This window comes from Propithecus coquereli, unplaced genomic scaffold (assembly GCF_000956105.1).
Source record: "Propithecus coquereli isolate 6110/MARCELLA unplaced genomic scaffold, Pcoq_1.0 Scaffold108, whole genome shotgun sequence".
Classification (NCBI taxonomy): Eukaryota; Metazoa; Chordata; class Mammalia; order Primates; family Indriidae; genus Propithecus; species Propithecus coquereli.
This window is the reverse complement of record NW_012134747.1, coordinates 5,541,820-5,561,972: the sequence shown is the minus strand read 5'-3', so window position 1 is coordinate 5,561,972 and position 20,153 is coordinate 5,541,820. Positions and strand designations below refer to the sequence as shown.

Below are 20,153 nucleotides of genomic sequence, written 5' to 3'. Positions count from 1 at the left end.
CCTGTAGTCCCAGCTACTCATGAGGCTGAGGCAGGAGGACTGCTTAAGCCCAGGAGTTCAAGTGTACAGTGAGCTATGATCGGGGAACTGCACTCCAGCCTGGGTGACAGAGCAAGACCCTGTCTCTAAAAGAAAGAAACAAACAAAATTATATGGAAAGGCTTAGGACCTAGAACAGATAAAACAATTTTGAGAAAGAATAATAAACTTGGAGAAATCACACTACCTGGGCTTAAGACGTATTATATAGCTACAGTAATCAAGACTATGTGGTGTTGGCAGATTATAGAAACATGATCAATGGAAGAGAATAGGGAACCAAGACACAGATCCACACAAAGATAACCAAGTGACTTTTGACAAAGGTGCAAAAGGAATCCAATGAAGGAAGCATAGTCTTTTCAACAAATAATGCTGGGGCAATTGGATACATGAAAAATGAACCTCAGCCTAAGTATCACAGGCTTATACAAAAATTAACTCAAAATGGATGATAGATTCAAATGCAAAATGTAAAAACTATAAAACGTTTGGAATAAAACATAGGAGAAAGCCTTTGGGATCTGGGGCTTGATGAAGATTTCTTAGACATGTCACCAAAAACATAATCCAAAAGAAAAAAATAATCGATTGGACTTAATCAAAGTGGAAAGGTTTGCTCTGTAAAAGACTCTATCAAGAGGCTAAAAAGGACATAACCCCTTTGGCTAAAATGTTATCAACATTTCCACCTACTCCTGAAAAATACACTGACTATAGGAGGCTTTTACCCAATCATCTCCACTACTTTCAGAGTATTATTCTCTGTTAACTTAGTTGTACCTTATTTTCATCCCACTAAAATTATTTATTATTGTTTTAGTTTTTTCAGTCAGTATTTATTTAGTTTTACCCATATGTTTATCAATTTCTTGGCTCACCATAGCTTCTCAAATTTCTCTATTTTCTTTGGCTTCTTTCTTTCTTTTTTCAAGAAATACATCTTTTAGAAGTTGTTTTCAGTGAAAGTATGTTAAAATTAAACATTTTTGGTCTGATAAACCCATCATAAAAAAAATTTAACAAGTTGAAAATGCATTTAGTGCTGGAAACACAGAAGATGACCCCTGACTTACAATTTTTCAAATTTATGATGGTGCGAAAGTGATTTCAATAGAAATGTAGCCCCATTGTAAGTCATAAGGAGCTCCTTGACTTACCATAGGGTTATATCCTGATATATCCATTGTAAAGTCTAAACATTGTAAGTCAAACCATCCCATCACAAGTCAGGGATTGTCTGTATAACTTTGAAATTCCTACCTTTATGTCAGAGTTTCAGTTCTAATTTTCTCCTCATTTTCCATTGGGTGAGCCAAAGTTTTTGCTACTCTTTCCTCCTCTAGATTTACTAGACTTATTCCCACCACAGAAACACACTTTTCTGTACAGGACAGCTACAGTACCAGCTTAGATGCTTGCCACTCAAGTTGTCAACTCTTTTTTTTTAAACCCTGTGATTTCTGTTATTTTTTTTTGGGCTCTGCTATGCCTTTAAAAGTCATTTTAGGATGCGCACAATGGCTCACATCTATAATCCTAGCACTTTGACAAGGCAGCAGAATTGATGGAGGCCAGGAGTTCGAGATCAGCCTGAGCAACATCGCAAGACCCTGTGTCCAAAAAAAAAAAAAAAATTAACTGGGCGTGGTGCCCACCTGAAGTCCCAGTCACTCAGGAGGCTGAGGCAGGAGGATCACTTGAGCCCAGGAGTTTGAGGTTGCAGTGAGCTATGATAATGCCACTGTACACTAGCTCGGGTAACAGAGCAAGACCATGTCTCAAAAAAAAAAAATTCAATTTAAAGAAAAAATATTACTTGTCTTTCTAACTGTACCTAGAGAGTTTTAACAATATTGCCAGAACACAAAATTCTCATTTGTTTGCTTGTTTACCAAGCCACGGAGTTATGCTGTGAAGTTTTGTGATTTAAGTGGATTTAGTCGGAATCTAAAATCATAACAAAGGTGGGAAAGATCCTAAATAATGTATTAAAATGTTGCACCAAAATTCATTGTAAAAAATCAACCATGTGATTTTTTTAATTATTTAGAAGTACCATAAAGACTTACCTTAGGACTGACAAAAGTTCTGCTTAAAGTCTCTATTTTTGTTTCTTTGCCTGAATCATTACAAGTGGTTTCAGGTTTAGTCCTACACGGTTTTCACTCCCACACTAATATAAACCTGTTGATAGACGGAATTAATATTCTAGCTCCAAGACTTAACTTTGAACTGTCAGCTATTATTTTTATATGACTACCCCTAGTTTTGTGCTGATCTGGTAGATGTAACTGATTCATGAAAAATCAATTGGTTAAGACTCTCAGGGTGATCTGTTTGTTTTTTGCGCAAGGTTATTCAGAGCAATGGGAGTAAAAAATAACTCCTGAAGGAGAACTATAATTGCTTTGAGGTTAAAAAATAAAGTAGATGGCTCTGTTTGAAGATAATGGACAATTTTTGTTATTATTTAGCATATTTATCTTTAATGCTTGCCATGTATATTGGAACCGCTTTTCTTGATTATTAACATTATTGAAATTATTAAGGAAAGTAACAAAATAAATATCATGGACAATCATATTTTATCTCAACGTCTTAAATAAAGCATTTCACTAATCAGACCATGTTAACTGATAATTAGGTCCCTCCACTATTTTTTTTATTAGAGGTGTTCATTAGAAGCCAAATAAGTATGCCATAGTTGCAATTGGTTCTCATGGCCTTTGAAAGGACACTGATTTTTTTTTTTTATAGAAATATTTATGTCTTTTAAAAGTGATCCTTTTATACTGTCTTAATAAATTAAAAGTATAGCTCATTTATCCCAAGTATCTGCTATTTCTCTTCTCTGGTTAATAATCATCTCCCATCCTGACTGTTTAACTGGAGAATATACTGATAGTGTGGAATGTTACTCTGACGATTTAGAGTAATTAAATCTTGGATCACTGTTGTTTAAATTCCCCTAAGCGATTCCATGAGCATTAACTCTGTTCTCAGCAGCTGTAAGTACATGGCTCCTTAAAGCCTCCAATATTTTCACTTTCACCTTAGCTCGTGTAATCTGGAAATGCAGAGGAAGGAATACTAAGTGTTTATTCTTGCCTCTCCCCACATTGTTTGATTTAAACCATTCACCATGAGACTGCCTTATTTGTAAAAAAAAAAAAAAAATTCCATAAAAGGACATTCTGAGGAACTGCAGGACTCAAAATAATTTTGATAATAATAGTAGACATTTATTGAATGCTTAATAGGTAAGAAGAACTTTTCATCTCTCTGACTTAATCCTTACATTGACACCTGTGGTTGAGGAAGATACTGTTACTATTGCCATTCTGAGGAAGATGCTGAGCTTTCGAGAGTTTGGGTTCCGTGTTTAAGATCAAACTGCTAACATGTAGCATAGCTGGGATTTGAACCTCAGTCCAAATGACACCAAAATCTGCTTTTAACTATCATGTAATGCTGTAAACTCCATGAGACAGGGAGCAGTTCTGTCTGCTGTTCCTAGAACCTAGCACAGTGTCTTCCACCTACTAGCCATTTGGTAAATATTTGTTGAATGAATAAAAAAAATGAGCGAACTGGAAAAAGACTTCCTTATGTTTAATGTAAATTGTGTTTTTTCATTTGTCATATTATTAGGGAAGAAGAGTAATTTGTCAATATTTTCTCTGTTATAGTACGTGATGTTAGCTTGGCACTTTTTGGTTTAGTTTGCAGTCTAGTTTTCATGTTCATATTTATTATTTCCCTGGCTAATTGCTCTGCCATTAGAGTAAGCTGTCATGGATATTGGTGCTTTGATTAAGGTCTTGGGATGTTAAAAGCTAGGTTTCTAATAAGCACTGCAATTTAAATTGAATTAGATGTTAGCTTTTTCTTTTAATTAAAATTTTTATTAAATCAGTTATGCATAAATACTAAAGAAGACTGTCTCTTAAAATATACAAAATTAGGGGAAGGCGAAAAAATTAAACACATTAGCTTCCTTTCTGACAAATCTATAACTATGATCAGTCACTGATGGGTATAATGCTGCATTGTAGTTTTGCTAACAGGCTTGAGCAGAAAGAATCTCTTAAGTCACCCTGGATTACTGCATATCAAGCCCAAAGATGATTCAGAGGGTCTGCAGCATGCTGGCTTAGGGGCTTGTGGGAGACTCGGTAGACTTTGTTCCATCATAGGCTTACTTCCCTGGCAAGTGAACCCTAATTATCTGTTTAGATCCATTAGAGGAAAAGCTCCAGTTTGTTCTTCCAAGATTCTTATCGTAAGTCCCTGTTATGCTTTTTTGCCTTCTGGCCAAGAAGAAAAAGAGGGAAAAATTGTCACCTTTTCAATTTCTGGTTTAAATGAAAACCTCACTATTATTGTCTTTAATTCTTCAATTAGTACATTTCTGCCAGTCCATTTCAAAGCCTGAGGCTGTGTTGTTTCTCTAAACTTAATGTGAGAAGTCCCCTCCTTTCCCAGTGCCTTTCTAATAGTCATATGAACTTATTAATTTTAATCATTGAGATTGAAAACCATGTTTCCTCTTAATGATCCTATCAAGATTCCAATTTTCACATAAAACTGCCAGTGGATTCAACCAGTTCCTGAAATAATTCAAATTTTAATCCAAATTTATCAAGAGAGAAATTAAAACACATGTAAACAGCATTTAATACTTTACAACAGCTGTGCTATGATTTCTTCTCAGAGCTCCCCTGATACTTAATTAAATCATTAAATCACTCTGCATCCTTCTCCAGGCCACACAGTCCTAGAATTTTAGTCTTTCCTCATAGAGTTTATTTCTTAATCCTCATTCTGAAGCATCACTTAATTTCCATTTTCCTTTAATTTGAGAACACTTGAATAGAACATCTTATGCCAGTCAAATGGAATGCGTGTTTAATGCTATGGAATATTATTCTTCACAGCTTTACAATTCTTCTCATCAGTATGGGACTTACTGGAAGGATTCTAACTTCAGTGAGATTTAAACAGAACAACAGTCATCCCTCAGAATCCAGGAGAATTGGTTCCAGGACCTCCGTGGATACTAAAATCCATAGATGCTCAAGTCCCTTATATAAAATGGTATATTTGCCCACAGCTATGCACATCCTTCTGTATACTTTAAATATAGATTACTTTATAACACCTAATACAATGTAAATCCTATGGAAATTATTGTTATACTGTATTATTTAGGGACTATAAGAAAAAAAGTCTGTACATGTTCAGTACAGATACAACCATGCATTTTTTTGATCCATGTGAACTGAAATATAACCATTCTCTTTCTTCCTCTCCTCTCCTTTCCATCTCTCCTCCTACCATTCTGTCTTTCTTTCTCTCTTCTTGCTTCTCATTTCCTTCTATCCTAACCAGGGTCCCCGTGGTCCTGAGGGAGCACCAGGAGAGAGGGGCTTACCTGGAGAAGGATTTCCAGGACCAAAGGTAACAATTCTTCTATACTAGGAAAAAGTGCTTTGTCTTACATGGTCATGAATTGCAAATTTAAAAAAATGTGTCCTAGGCAATTATTAGAAGTCAGGTATTTTCTCTGACCATCTTTATCCTATCAAATTAAGGGATATGTAAACTTCCCCTTAATGTAAAAGTATAGTGAAATTTGTAATTATGACAGACTTTTTCTTGGTTTGTAGCCATTGAAGCCACAGTGATAAGTAGCAATCTTTATGCCCAGAAGTTGTCACTGAGTCTAGCTATGGCAATGCTTTGCTCACAGCTTTGTGAAACACAGTTAAGAAACCAATCTGTGATAGTATTGCCATCAATATAATAAGAAAGGAAATTTTACTACAAGGAACAAAACGTTATGAAAGACCTACCTTTTACCTGGAAATTGAGAATTTAAAGTTTCTTACTGCTTTCCACATATAATTCTTGGAGCTCAAGTTCTTCTACACTAGGGGTTGGCAAATATTTTCTGTAAAGGGCCAGATAACAAATATTTTAGGCTTTGTGAGCCATATGGTGTCTGTTGCAACTACTTAACTCTGCTGTTGTAGCTTGAAAGCAGCCATAAACAGTGTATAAATGAATGAGCGTGGCTGTTCCAATAAAACTATATTTACAAAAAACAGGCAGTGGGCTACATTTGGCCAATGGGCCATAGTTTGCTATCCCCTGATCTAGGCAGTTTACCCACAACCTATGGCACATTTGTCAAAGGCAACATAGGAAATGTTTTCCCCAAATACTATGGGCAGCATCAACAAAAATACAGAGTAAATAAAGATTAATATTTTGGAGTCCTTCTTGATTAAAAATTTCCAAACTCTTTCTCCCAATCATGCACATGTGTGCACACACATACTTCTCAGAGAACCACATGCTGCTTTCTCAGTGTCTAAGACCCTCCGCATCAGTCACTCCACCAGGTCACTAAGATCTGACCTTTTTAGTATGGCCTCATGCTCTAAAAGTACATTTCATTCTTAGCCTCTTTCACCGTGTTCAATGTTCAATTACCTATGAGAAACCTAAATCTCAACCAGAGGGAAAGTAGTTAAAACAAAAAAATCATACTAAGTCATGAGTGACTTGTGGGTCGAATTTTAAAAGAGGCCTTTGTTAACTAATAAATTTTAATTTGTCATAATAATGGAAATAATATGTTGGATAAAGGGACATTACTAATACCTTTGACTAACCAAAGTATCACTGTCAGAAGACAGAGGTTAGCAATTTGGCACTATATCACAGAAAACTTTAGGTAATAATACATAGTTTCTTAAAATTTTTTTTGGCATATAATAAATTTCTCTTCATGTGTAGTCCAAACAATGTGGAAGATTCAAATAGCCAGAATTATTTCTCTTCATAATCTGTTTTTTTTTTTAAATAAACAAATGAATGAATATATGAACCACTGAAAAGAATATTTCAGGACATGTCTTAGAGACCGTTCAACATATCTTTATATATTATATAAAGTATGATACAATGATATACTCTTGTATATAATTAACCAACGGCACTGCATTGACCTCCAGCTCATCAAAGAAAAGAACACATCCTGTTTGGTGGTGTTTTAGGATCAAGCATATGCGATTATACTCTGTGGTAATGATCAGAAGACCCATTAGTCAGAACACTTTATCCTCCAACTGGTCAGACCAATGGGTGTTTTCTAAATGTGCTACCTGTGGCTAATTTGTAAATGTTCTTTGATTTTACTCTTGGTTCTAATAAATTTATTAAATGAATGCCATTTCTGAGTGATCACATGCTTTACTTTTCATGCAAATGTGTGAAGTGTTATGATTTCATTGATGTTAAGACCAGACCTAGTCAAAGAGGTCATAAAACTATGGAAGTATACCCAAGAAGATTTTCCCATGAATTCTTTTAAACCTAAATTTTCAATGAATTTTTACACATTTGTATACAAAACATTTAATAAGTAATCCAATTCTAGCAAGTATTAGTCCATATACTAATAGTGTGAGAGACAAACTTTCCTTATGTGATGGATCCAGTTTGAGCAATGTGGAAAAGGAGGCTTGATCCAGCTAATTGTATTACGTACTTGATTAGCTATCTCATTTTCAAACGTTTATGTTTAGATTGTAAATTGAGCTCTTTTCCAGCATCTGTGATGCTACATATATATTCTGCTTGGACAGACTCCTTCCTGTTTAAGTGTTATGACTAATTATTTTTACAAGTTGCAAATCTTAGAATCGGTTAGAATTACCTATTTGCAGTAAGCAGTGAATTTGCATGCTTGATTTAAAAAATCAGTTTGAAGTATAATTCATAGTAGTTATTATGTAAATTTTAAAGTCCTGATTTTTGTTAGTCACTGATATCCCTCCCATGTACTTTCAGGGTGAAAAAGGTTCTGAGGGACCAATTGGCCCACAAGGATTACAAGGCCTGTCAATCAAAGGGGACAAGGTATTGTATACAGGGTACACAATAGAAACAATTCCAATAAAATTATTTCTATCATTATTCTATATGTATGTATATTTTTGAACTGTATACATGACAACCATGCCACACAGGTATCCAGTGACTATAAATCTATTATATGAAAGGTATATTATTATGTAGGATGAACTATGATCTGAGAAATCCCATTATTTACATGTATAGAAATATTTTACTTATTTGGGTTCTGACATCCAGCAACTTCTACAATCAGAAAAGCATCTTTGAAGCCAGACATTATCAAAAGATGCCTCTTCCTAATAAAGAAAATAGTTGTTAAAAATATACTGACTTCACCCTATTCCAGAAATGCTTATCCATCCTTAGGCTCTCATTCAAAAATATTACCTTAAAATGGGGTTAAAATAAGAGAACTCACTTAAGAAAACTAGTGTCGATGCCCTTCAGCAAGGACCAAGAGGAATCCACCTACAGTCAAACAAAGGTTTATTGATTCACTACACAGAGGGAGACCACGTACCATGGGGAACCTACAGTGACTCAGGAACTCAAGATGAAATACAAGATATTTCATAGAATTTGGGCTTGTGTTGGATGATTTTGGGGAGCATTCAAGAAAGCGAGGGTTGGCTTTGGATTTGGATGCTATCAGAAAGTGGGGATAATTTTGAGTATTTTAAGGAATCTCATCTAGAAGTTGGGAAAAATGGAGTCAGGCTGAGTCCGGGCGAGGAACCTTTTCATATTGGAAGCCTTCATTAATTTAGCTGTAATCAAGAAACTGCATTTAAGAAACTTGAATTAGATATACTTAAAAATTTATATTATTTTGTAAAAATCTAACTACTACATACTCAATAATTTCTAAAAATGAAAACTATTTGTTAATTTTAAAGTTAACTAACCTTTTAATGACTTTGTTGTGCCTGCTTTTTGTTGGAAAGCATTTGAAAATTTTGTCGTAGCATGGAGGTCCCCAGTTTCAGTTGATCCTCTAGATGGGTATCAGTCATCTGTGACCTTAAGGGCGTCTTGATTTGGGTTAGGTAGGAGAAAGTAGATTTGCAGTAATAAGTGGTTGAAAAGCAAGAAAGCATTTTTTGAGCATGTTGCCAAAGGTGTGGGTATTCTACTGTATTTTTCCATATTTCAATTGGATCTTTCTTAGCATCAAACAATAACTTTAAAATGTCATCTGCTGAGAGCTCAATCAATTCCATCTGTAGTTCTTTAGGTGACTTGGTGATATCAACTAGGTGAGGCTGAAATGCTAATCTGAGTGTGATGTCATGATTCTCAAAGTCAGTGAAACTTTCATTGTATTCTTCAATTAATAGATCTATAAAAGCTGCATATTCTTCAAATGATTCGCATATATCATCCTGCTCATCAGTGACCTTTGCTAAGTGGGGAAAATGTTCATTCAAAATCTCCTACTGAAATGTTTTGAAAAAAGATAGCTTTTTTCAAAAGGCTTGGATTTTTTTTTTGCCACATATCATTTATAGACTTAGTTTTACCTTGCAAAGAAATATTCAAGTCATTTTGATTTGACATGATATCACACAGAAACGCTGCATTCCTATAGAAATCTTCTTTCAATAATTCACATTGCTGATTCTGTTCTTCATAAAATTTAACTATCTGTTCTCACAGATATACAATTTTGGCCAACATCTGTCCCTGTGATAGCCAATGCACTTCAGAATGATAATGGCAAATCCACACTGAGTACCTCATTGTTCAACTTCAGCATGTTACAAAACTGACGATGCCGTGTTGCATTTGCAGGAATATAGTTAACAATACTCATAACTTGTTGCAAAGTGTCACTTAAAGTGTTAGCTTTATTGAGGAGATTTTGCTGATGCAAGATACAATGAAAAGAAATGAGAACATCTGGATCTGTTAATACTTTTTAAATCTATGCAATAAACCTTTCATATTTTCCTGTCATGGAGAGTGCTTCCTCTGTACATTCACTCATGAAATTTACCAAATTCAGTCCAACCTCATGACATTATCTTGAAAGTTGTTGAAGATATCTATTACTGATGTTCTGTTTGCAAGAGTGCCCAAAGCAAGCAACTCTTCATAGCAAAGACAATCTGTTATGACCTGAATGAAGTATAAAACCTGTGCTGAGTCAGTAGTATCAGTTGATTCATCCAAAGCAATTGAATAATATACATTTTCCTTTTGAAGTATTACATGAAGTTATTCTGTTAAGTTGAAGGCTAATTCATACTGCCGATCAGTTGGGTTTTCCCTGAAAGAGGCAGTCATTTGTACTTTCAAATGTTATTGGGGTCTAAGCACCCTACAACTTCAACGATGCATTCTTTGACAATTTCTACATCACTGAATGGCTTCCCTTTTTCTCAAGTATATAAGCTACTTTATAAGTTGCCGCAGTGGCATTATTTCCAGATCTTATTGCTGCTTGAAAGAATTGTCTTAGCTTTTGCTTTTCATCTTTTAATTTCTGCAATACAATCTTTGTGCTTCTCCCTCTAATTTAAAATATTTGTGGTCCTTATGAGTGTTACAATGCTGATGAACATTGAATTTCTTTAATGTTAATATTGCAGCATCACAAAGCAAGCAAATCATCTTTAGCAGAAACAAGATAATATTGCAATTCCCAATCCTCATTAAAAATCTGTTTTCTTCCTTCAGTGTTCTCTTGGTTTTCTTTGACGTGATGAACTATTAAGCAGACAGAATTAAAAAATACTGTTGAGCTGTGCAACTGTTCACAAATTCCACTTCAAACAGAAACACAGGATACCCTTGTCAAAAGCTGATAACAGACTGGTGTATTTGATCCCCATAAACTCTCCCCAACCAGCCTGATGCAGTAGTGGTGCCAGTCAGGCGGGGGAAGTTAGAACTAAATCATGAACATAGCAGCCGTCAATTTAGCCCTTGTGGCTTACTAATGTTCTAATTGTGTCGTTCAATCTGGGAGGATTATTTCGTTGAAACTTATTTTTTTCTCTGTTATTTTAAATACGTTCATTTTAGAAATGAAATAAAAATATAAAATAAGAACAAAATGTACTAATAAAAATAAAATGACTTATTCTGTAAAACTTGCCCCTGGCTGGGCCATAATTGGTAAAGAAGTAGCAGTCACTCATTTTAGCCAATGTAGGAGGATGTTTGACCATTTGGAGGGTTTGGACAGTATTTGTTGTTTTTGTCTGTGCTCAGACATGATCATGGAGTGGTCTTGCATTTTTCTTGGTCCATCACAGTCATCAAGCGTCCTTATCTGATGTTGATTATCCATAAAATTGTATGTGTTCAGCACCACAACCTACTGCCAGGGTCAGGTCAGCTCCTGGCTGTCAGGGGTTGCTTTTCTTTTTCTCATTAGTTATTTATGGTCTTTAAAATAGCTGCAAATTATACCAGATTATAAATGGGAGTCAGGCTAGTGATAGAAACTACTGGAGACTGATAAGGCCCTAAAGAGCAGTGGAAGTGAAGCTGCCAGAAGGGGAGGGGATATAAGAAATATGCCCCAAACAGAGACCTCGTATCAGCTGGAAGTCATTTATATGTCAACCTGGAGGCATATCATTATCATATATTATATTAGAATAACAATGATATTCATGATTATCTCAAGTGTTGGGCTTCAATCTTGAATGACTTACTCTCTTTGTTTACTGGTAGTTGTCTCTTCTGGCTGTCTATATTTAAATAGCAGAGATAATGATAAATAGTGAGTTATATAAATTTTGGATATAATAAAATTCTTGTTTCACATCATTGAGCTCTGGTTGTAACTGCAGCTCCAAAATACTCCAAAAAATATGTAAGATGTTCTTTGTTCCTCTGGAGCAGTGAGAACTGAGTACAATGGAACCACTGTTTTATGAGTTCACTAAGTTAACTTTTTCAGGTGGCGTTGTGACATGGTGCTTACATTTTTACATCTGGAGCTCATGCAAAGAAAACACTGAAATATCAGGACATTGTCACATAGCATAGCTTTTATCTGTTGTTCCCGTACCAAATCTATACCATTTCCCTTTTTCCTTCCTCCTTTTTTCATTTTCTATTCTTTTACATATAAAATTAGATTCAGAAACTTTCGTATCTGAGATTCCAGTGATAAGATAAACTCCCCTATGATAAAGGCCCTCAAATATATATAAGTGATACAAAACAAAGAAGTAGTTATGAGAAAGATACTTAAGTGTAAATAACACAGCATAAAAGGGGCCCTCTCTTATGTGTTTATTGAATATTTGCAAAATAGTGGTTATAAATTGGGTTCTGGAGTCAGAGACTGGACTTGAATGTGACCTCTGCCATCTGACAGTTGTGTGACCTGGGGTGAGTTGTTTAAGCTCATCTGGAAAAGAGGGATGCCCCCTTCAGAGAGTGTTGTGAGGATTAAATGCGATAAAGCATGAAAAGCCTTTAGCACAATGGCTAATAATTCATCTCTGAATCAGAACTTGACTCCATTACATTTTCCTTCCACCATGTTTATTTAGACCAATGATTGATACAAAGGAAACACTGAGAAGCACATTGCAGGGCATATCTTAGTGCAGGTTCTATATACTATAATACTGTATAAAGTTTGATCTGATGATATGTTTTTGTTTCTAAAAATATGTATTTAGCCCAGACATTGGCAAAGTATGAGCCTGGTTGCCTGTTTTTGTAAATAATATGTTATTGGAACACAGGCACACCTGTTCATTTGTATATTGTCTATAGCTACTTTTGCACTACCAAAGTAGCATTGAACAATTATGCAAGAGATGTTATTATGGCCCCGAAGCCAAAAATAGTTACTATCCAACTGCTTAAGAATAAGTTTTATAACCCCAACGTAGTCCAAATACAATTGCCATTACATTAAGTGTCTTAAGCATGTTGCGCAATCCAATGGTCCATTCTCAGTTGTCAACTTACTTGACCTACCAGTAGCATTTGGCAGATGGATCCCTCACCTTCCTGAAACACTCTCTTCTCTTGGTCTCCCTGGCTGCTCCTTCTTAGTCTCCACTGCTGTGGCTTCTTCATCTCTCTGACCTCTAAATGGGGTACTTAAAGGGCTCTGTCCTTGGACCATCTCTTTTTTTCTATCGACTTGGCAAATTCACTCAATCATGGCTTGAAGTACCTGACTGAGGAGGGCTCCCAACCAGCCCAGACCTCTGCTACCTACTTGGTATCTCCACTTAGATGTCTGTTTTAGGCATCTCAAACTTGTATCTAAAACTGAGCTCCTGATATCACCCCCTTCATCCCCACCCTGCTTCTCTCTCAGGCTTCTCCTTGGTAAGTGACAACTCTATTCTTCCAAGGACCTTGGAGACATCTTGGAGTCCTCTCAATCCAGCAAATCCTGTCGGTTCTACCTTCAAAATACATGAGGGTCCGAGTACTGCCCACCCCCTCTGCTACCAACACGCTGGTGCGTGCCCCTATCATCTCTCATGTAGATTTCCCTTCCGTCTGTTCTCAATACAGTTTCTGATTGAGCCTTAAAAACTAAGATTTGTCTTTTCGGCAAAGAGGATTCTCATCTCACTGAGAAAAAAGTCCTAACAATGGCCTCAAAGGCCCTGTTGATTTTTCTGCCTGACCCTGCTGCCATAGTCCTCTGCCTCCATTGTCTATTGCCCACTGTCATGGTCACAGCTGCCCTGCACTATCTCCTTGCTGTTCTGGAACATGCCAGCAGTCACCCTTGCACTGGCTGTTTGCTTTTCCTCCAGATTTCTACCTCTCTCAATTCTTCTCATCAGTGAGGCCATCCCTGGCCATCTTATCCAAAATTGTCACTGCCTCTCTCCTTCCCTGATTAACTTTTATCTATCTGTCTTGTTTATTATCTTTGGTTTCCCCTAGCAAAATGTAAGCTCTATTTGAGGACAGCGATTTTGAGGTGTTTTGGTCACTGTTGTTTCTCTAGTGTTTGGAATAGTTCCTGGCACATACTGGGTACTCAACAAATATTTGTATGAAGACTCAAAGAATGAATGAATGATATTATTCTTTTTGCTGATAACTCTTACTTTGTTTTTTCAAATTCATGGAAGGAGAAGGTGGGCTCTTTAATTTTGTTGAATTCACCTGAGATCATTCTTTAATTTTCAAAATGCATTTTAAATACATTTTGGAGGAAAATGGTGTTTAGAAAAATTTTAAAATAGTTTTTCTCAGTTTCTCTCAAATCCCAGTTTTCTTGTACCCTGTGAATTTTATACTTTTAAATATTTCTGTTATGATCCTAACAGCAAGTGTTTGTGTCATTATAATAACTATTCAGGAATTTTTGGTTGTGAGAAATGATAAGTCCAAGTTGGTGATCAAGCTGATGCAAATGCTCACCAATTTGGACTAAATAGCAAAAATGTCATTTACTATTTTGGCAAATTTAAACTATAAACTGCTTAGAAGGAATGAAATGAAGTTTTGTAATTTTCCATGTTGAACTTTTTTATAATGTAAAGATAGATTTTAATCTAGCCTAATTCCAGGTTAGCAAAATGTGAAAGAATAAGGTTTTATTTTACTTAAAACCTTATTTTATTGTTATATTTCTGACTTATTTTCCATACAGGGGGATTTAGGACCTGTGGGGCCCCAAGGACCAATGGGCATGCCCGGAATTGGGAGTCAAGGGGAACAGGTAATTAACGCTTTCTTGCTTTGCTTTTGGTATAGAATATTCTGGCCCAAACTTGATATTCACTGAAGGCCAGTCCTGTAAACATCCGTGAGTATATTTGACAGTCAAATTGCAATGGAGTATAAGTCTAGAAGAAAATGTAGGGAAGAATAAGATGGTTTCGTAAGAAGATTTTATGTTTTAGAACTTCCAAAGACAATTTATTAAAAAATAACTTGTGTGTTTCATGATGCTGTGAATTTTAACATTAAAACCTAATAAGGGCCGGGCGCGGTGGCTCACGCCTGTAATCCTAGCACTCTGGGAGGCCGAGGCGGGTGGATCGTTTAAGCTCAGGAGTTCGAGACCAGCATGAGCAAGAGCAAGACCCCGTCTCTACCAAAAAACTAGAAAGAAATTAATTGGACAGCTAAAATATATAGAAAAAAAAAATTGGCCAGGTATGGTGGCACATGCCTGTAGTCCCAGTTACTCGGGAGGCTGAGGCAGTAGGATTGCTTGAGCCCAGGAGTTTGAGGTTGCTGTGAGCTAGGATGATGCCACGGCACTCTAGCCTGGGCAACACAGTGAAACTCTGTCTCGAAAAAAAAAAAACAACACCTAATTAAGGGTAAAAAGTTTTGGGGTAATACTTTATATTTTTAGTTTCTCTTGGGAGCCATAGTTTATTTACCTGTTTGTGTATTTTTTCTCCTTGAAGATTTGAGAGTGATTAAATTCCATTCTCTCCCAATGGAGTAGAGCAGTATCTCCCACCCTCTAGCCACATACCAATCTAAAAACAAGTATTAAACTTAAGCCTGAGACCAGAGGTAACCACTTAATTTACAGGTCACTCTTTCTGGATAGAAGCAAATCACAGACAGGATTTATAAATGACACCTGGATCCTCTTGGGCAGAAGAAAGGAAGCTGCTTCTAGAATCTTCTAGTAACTTTAGAAAAAGTTGGGCAATTGTGTTAAATCTAAATAATGTGACAATAGTATAACAGTACTATCTGCTGTTGTTTACCATATGTTTTTACCACATAGTCTCATTTAATCAAAATGACCCAGGAATCCAGGTTTATGCTGAATATCCTCTTGGCTAGAAAGTGGCAAGTGAGTTTGATTAAAATGTATGATTCAGATGTGAAGAATTCTGTTGCCTAGAGAATGAAGAGTGCTTGCTTTATATAGGGTAGTGGGAGAAGGGAAAAATAAAAAAAGGGATAATTCCAAATCTCATTGTTGACATTAACTTTGAGTTTATTTCTAACCATCTGCAAATTTATTATTATTATTGTTACATTTTTTTGTTAACCCAAGAAACAGCAAAGTTGGATATGACTCCTTTTTCCACTTCCTTGCCCTTGGCCGAGGTCCTAGTGTAATACACTAGGAGGATTAAGGTGCAGAAGAAGCCAAGATAAATCTGTAAATAAATATTTAGATAATAATTAAGAGCTGGATATGTTCTCAAACTTTGCATTATAGTTTATTTGCTGGTTTTAACAGGGGTTATGTTCTGATTCTGGAAGTGGCTGGACAGTGCTGCCACATCCTGGGTTTTGTGGTGTTCTGGTGTTGAGTTACTACTACGAGGATAAAAATGAGGTTCAAAGACAAATCTGCCTGTGAACTCTGGACCTCCCACCTGGGGCTTCCTGTTGCCTTTAATGCTGGCCCTTGATGGAGCTTGTTGTTCTTAAGCCGTAAAAAAAAATCTGACTTCCTTCATTTTCAATGTTCTTCTTATCCTTAATTTGACATGTTTATCAGCTGAATTCTTGTTATATTAGATCTTCCCATTTCTCTTATAAAAATGAATATTCTCCCTCATCTGCTTATGAAGGAACTTTTGTTTCCAGTAACATGTTTACAGTATCTCTCAAATGGCCTCCAGAGTTTCATTAAATATGAATATGTGGAGCCTTGATCACCTCAGCTCTAAAGTGAATTATAAATAAAATATAAATATAAATAACTGCATAGACACATGTACATATACATATGTGCACACCCTTTTTTATACCCACAATATGAAAGGGAAAGTCAAGTGTTTGAGCATTCTTCAGTTTGGTGTCTGCTGACTATTGGTTCTTAGAGATTAGATCAAAACTTCAATTTATTTATTAATAACATCCTCATACATATCAACTGGTACAAATAGGATATAGGTTTGCCTGCATGTGATAGAGCTATGAAATGGGTAAACAATTTCGTAGTTAAAATGTAATTTTATTTCTCTTATTTAAAACTCCAAGCTATGTGGTGGCTCTATTCGTCAGTGTCCTCAGGGGCTCAGGTTTCTTCATTCTTGCTAGTCTGCCATCCTGAAGGTGCTTTCTTCATCTGCAAGATCTGGATGCCACCATATCTTCATTCCAGCCACTGGGGAAGGGGAAAAGAGGAGAAGGCATACCTCTTCCTTTAGCACGAACCGGAAATTGCACGCATCAATCTTTTCACATCCCATTGGCCAGAATCTAGTCCATATGACCACACCTGGCTGCAACAAGGACTGGGAAATGTGGTCTTTATTCTAGGCAGCTATCTGAGCCAGTTAAAAATTTTCTTACTGTGGAAGAAGGAAAGGATGCATATTATAGTTCAACTAGCAGCTTCTGCCACCCCATTTGACAGACATTTATTGAGTATGAGTAATCTATTGTGGAGCGTGAACTAAATTTTTACTTTAGAGGATTTGAAACTACTCTTATTTAAATGTCTTATTTTTTTTGTTTACCATATATAACATTTTATTTTTCTCTTACTATTCCAGATTGTTCTTTATCTTTGGTTTTCAGTAGTTTGGTTATAATAGGTATTTGTAAATTTTTTCTACATTTTTCCATTTTGTTGTTTATTGAGCATCTTAAAAAGACATTTGTCTTTTACCAAATTTGGGAATTTGTTGGCATCAAATGCCTTCCTCCCCAGGAAGTCTTTTCTAAGACTCCAATGACATGAATGTTAAACCATTTGGTATTGTCTTGCAGATCCTGGAGTTTCAGTTTATTTTTCAAATCTCCTTTATTTGCTGTCTTCATATTGTGTAATGTTTATTAATTTGTATTTCTATTTACTATCTCCATCAGTTCTCCATTTTACTATTTAACCCATATAATAAATTATTTACTAATTTAAAGATATTCATTTTTCAAACATTAAAGTTTCCATTTCGATATTTTTTTTTACAGTTTCCGTTTCTCTTCTGAGAAACTAATGCCTTCTTAATTTCACTATTTTTACAAATTTTATTTTAAAGGGAATCCAAGGTCCTGTCGGTCCACCTGGTCCACAAGGGCCCCCAGGACAAGGCTCACCTGGTTCCAAGGTAATGTTCTAAAGGAGAGGAGAGTTTAATATATTTTACATTTAACATATTCACATTATAATTGCTGTTTTCTGGTCAATGCCAGTGCATTTGTAACAGAACAGATAATACACTTAAAAATCAGAGATCTCTACTTCATGCAAAATGTATATATTCCATATACCAAACTGAGTGAAAATCTATCCATCTGAAGGGACTTCAGGCAATATATATATATATATGAATTGAACACGTGAAACTGTTTTATCTTACTTTGTTGATATAAGATAGCTCTTAAGAGATTACAAATAGGAATATATTATTACTATTATTTTTTGCTGCTGTATTCAAATACTCTTTCCTCACTAGGGAGAAGTAGGCCAAATGGGACCTACAGGCCCTAGAGGACCAGTGGGAGTTGGAATACAAGGTCCAAAGGTGAGTTGACCGTGCTGCTCAGAAGTGATTTGATAATTTATGTAATATTATGTAAGATTTATTTTATATCCAAATGCAACACAGATCACGCATGTGTCATCTAACTATATATAACCTCTTTCTTTTAACTTTTTAAATGGGGCTACTACTACCACAAAAGTTATATTTACATGTATGGCTTGCTCTATATTTCTATTGGACAGTGTTGCTTTAAAATATACACTCCACTGGAGCAGACACCTTGGTTATCTTGTTTATTAATGAATCCTCAGCTTTGGTGACATGATAGGTACTCAATAAATACTGTTGAATAAATGAACGAGTCCTTGGTTTATCCTTCACAATTTCTGTAACTTATCCTGAAGTTGTATAGGACCTGGGGAACCATGTTAAGCACTAAACTTCACCATTGTCCTGTTGTCATTGTCATTATTCTTATAAGAATTTGAGTATTGGAAGAATATGTAAGATGTAGGTCTAAGAAGAATATACATGTTACATATATAAACATAAAATTACAAAATTACAATTTAATTACAATTAAAAATGTATTAATATAGTAATAATAGTAGCCATTTTTCCATGGTTTTGATGTGTTACACAATATGCTAAGTGCTAAGTATGACATACAAATGAGTATACATACATGTAGTATATGCATATGTATATATATGTATACACACATATTCTTTTATACGTATGTCAATTTCAGAGAGGCAACATGCAATGTAGTAAGGCTCCACAGTTAGACTAAGTTCAATTCTCAGTTTTGCCACTTATTACATGTGCAATCTTAAGCTTCTCTTACTTTAAGAAATAAATTATTTCATATATACTTGCAAATATAGAGAAAACACAAAGAAAAGCTATGTATTCCACAGCCCAGATTTATCAAATGTTAACATTGTGCCATATTGACTCTAGGTTTTTTTTTTTTTTTAATTTTTTGAGATGGAGTCTTGCTCTGTCACCCTGGCTACAGTGCAGTGGCATTATCATAGCTCACTGCAGACTCAAACTCCTGGGTTCAAGTGATTCTCCTGCCTCAGCCTCCCAAAGAGCTGGGACTACTGGTGTGAGCTTCTGTGCCCAGATCTGGATTTTTGTGAAAGAAGCATTACAGACACAGCTGAAGGTCCCCACTTGTCCTCCCTGATCCCATTGTTCTCCCTTTCCTCCCCAGATGTAATCATCACTGTGAATTTGTTGTTTATCATTCTTTTGAAGTTTTTATAATTTCCCACTCATGTTTTTATCAAATCATATATTGCTTTTTGCATTCTTGAACTTAATGTATCATTCTGCAATGTGTTTATGGTCAGCCATATTTTATTTGTGCTTTTATATGCCTCTAATTCATACATTTTAATCGCTCTATAATATTCCATTGTATGAAAATATCTTATTTTATATTTATCCATTTTTCCATTGATGGATATTTAAATTGTTTCTCGTTTTTTGCTTTTGCCAAAAATGCTGCCGTAAATATTCTGTTTCCTTTTGTATAAGTCATAGTACAAGCTTCTCTGACTTGTAGAAGATATTAATAGATAGCTAGAGGTACAATAGGAAGATCATAGAGTAGGCAAGTCATCAATTTTGATATCGCAAAAATCCTATCCAAAATGGCTGTGACAGTTTACCCTCCTGCTAGCAAGAGGTAACGACATTCTTTTCCCTACATCCTTGCAAATATGAAGTGTATACAAATATATGCTATTGTATTAATGTTTATTCCCTAATAGTTGTTTCAACAGTTTTTCATGTGCTTAATGGACCTTC

At 35.5% G+C, this 20,153-nt stretch overlaps 1 protein-coding gene across 1 annotated transcript in view; it reads left to right on the top strand.

Moving 5' to 3' along the window:
- Window positions 1-20,153, top strand: part of COL28A1 (collagen, type XXVIII, alpha 1) — a 181,455-nt gene that overhangs the window by 50,839 nt on the left and 110,463 nt on the right. Inside the window, exons 13-17 of the mRNA XM_012647465.1 lie at window positions 5,434-5,502; window positions 7,903-7,971; window positions 14,567-14,635; window positions 17,886-17,954; window positions 18,303-18,371. Of these exons, the coding sequence (XP_012502919.1) occupies window positions 5,434-5,502; window positions 7,903-7,971; window positions 14,567-14,635; window positions 17,886-17,954; window positions 18,303-18,371 (345 nt within the window). The remainder of the gene's footprint in view (window positions 1-5,433; window positions 5,503-7,902; window positions 7,972-14,566; window positions 14,636-17,885; window positions 17,955-18,302; window positions 18,372-20,153) is intronic.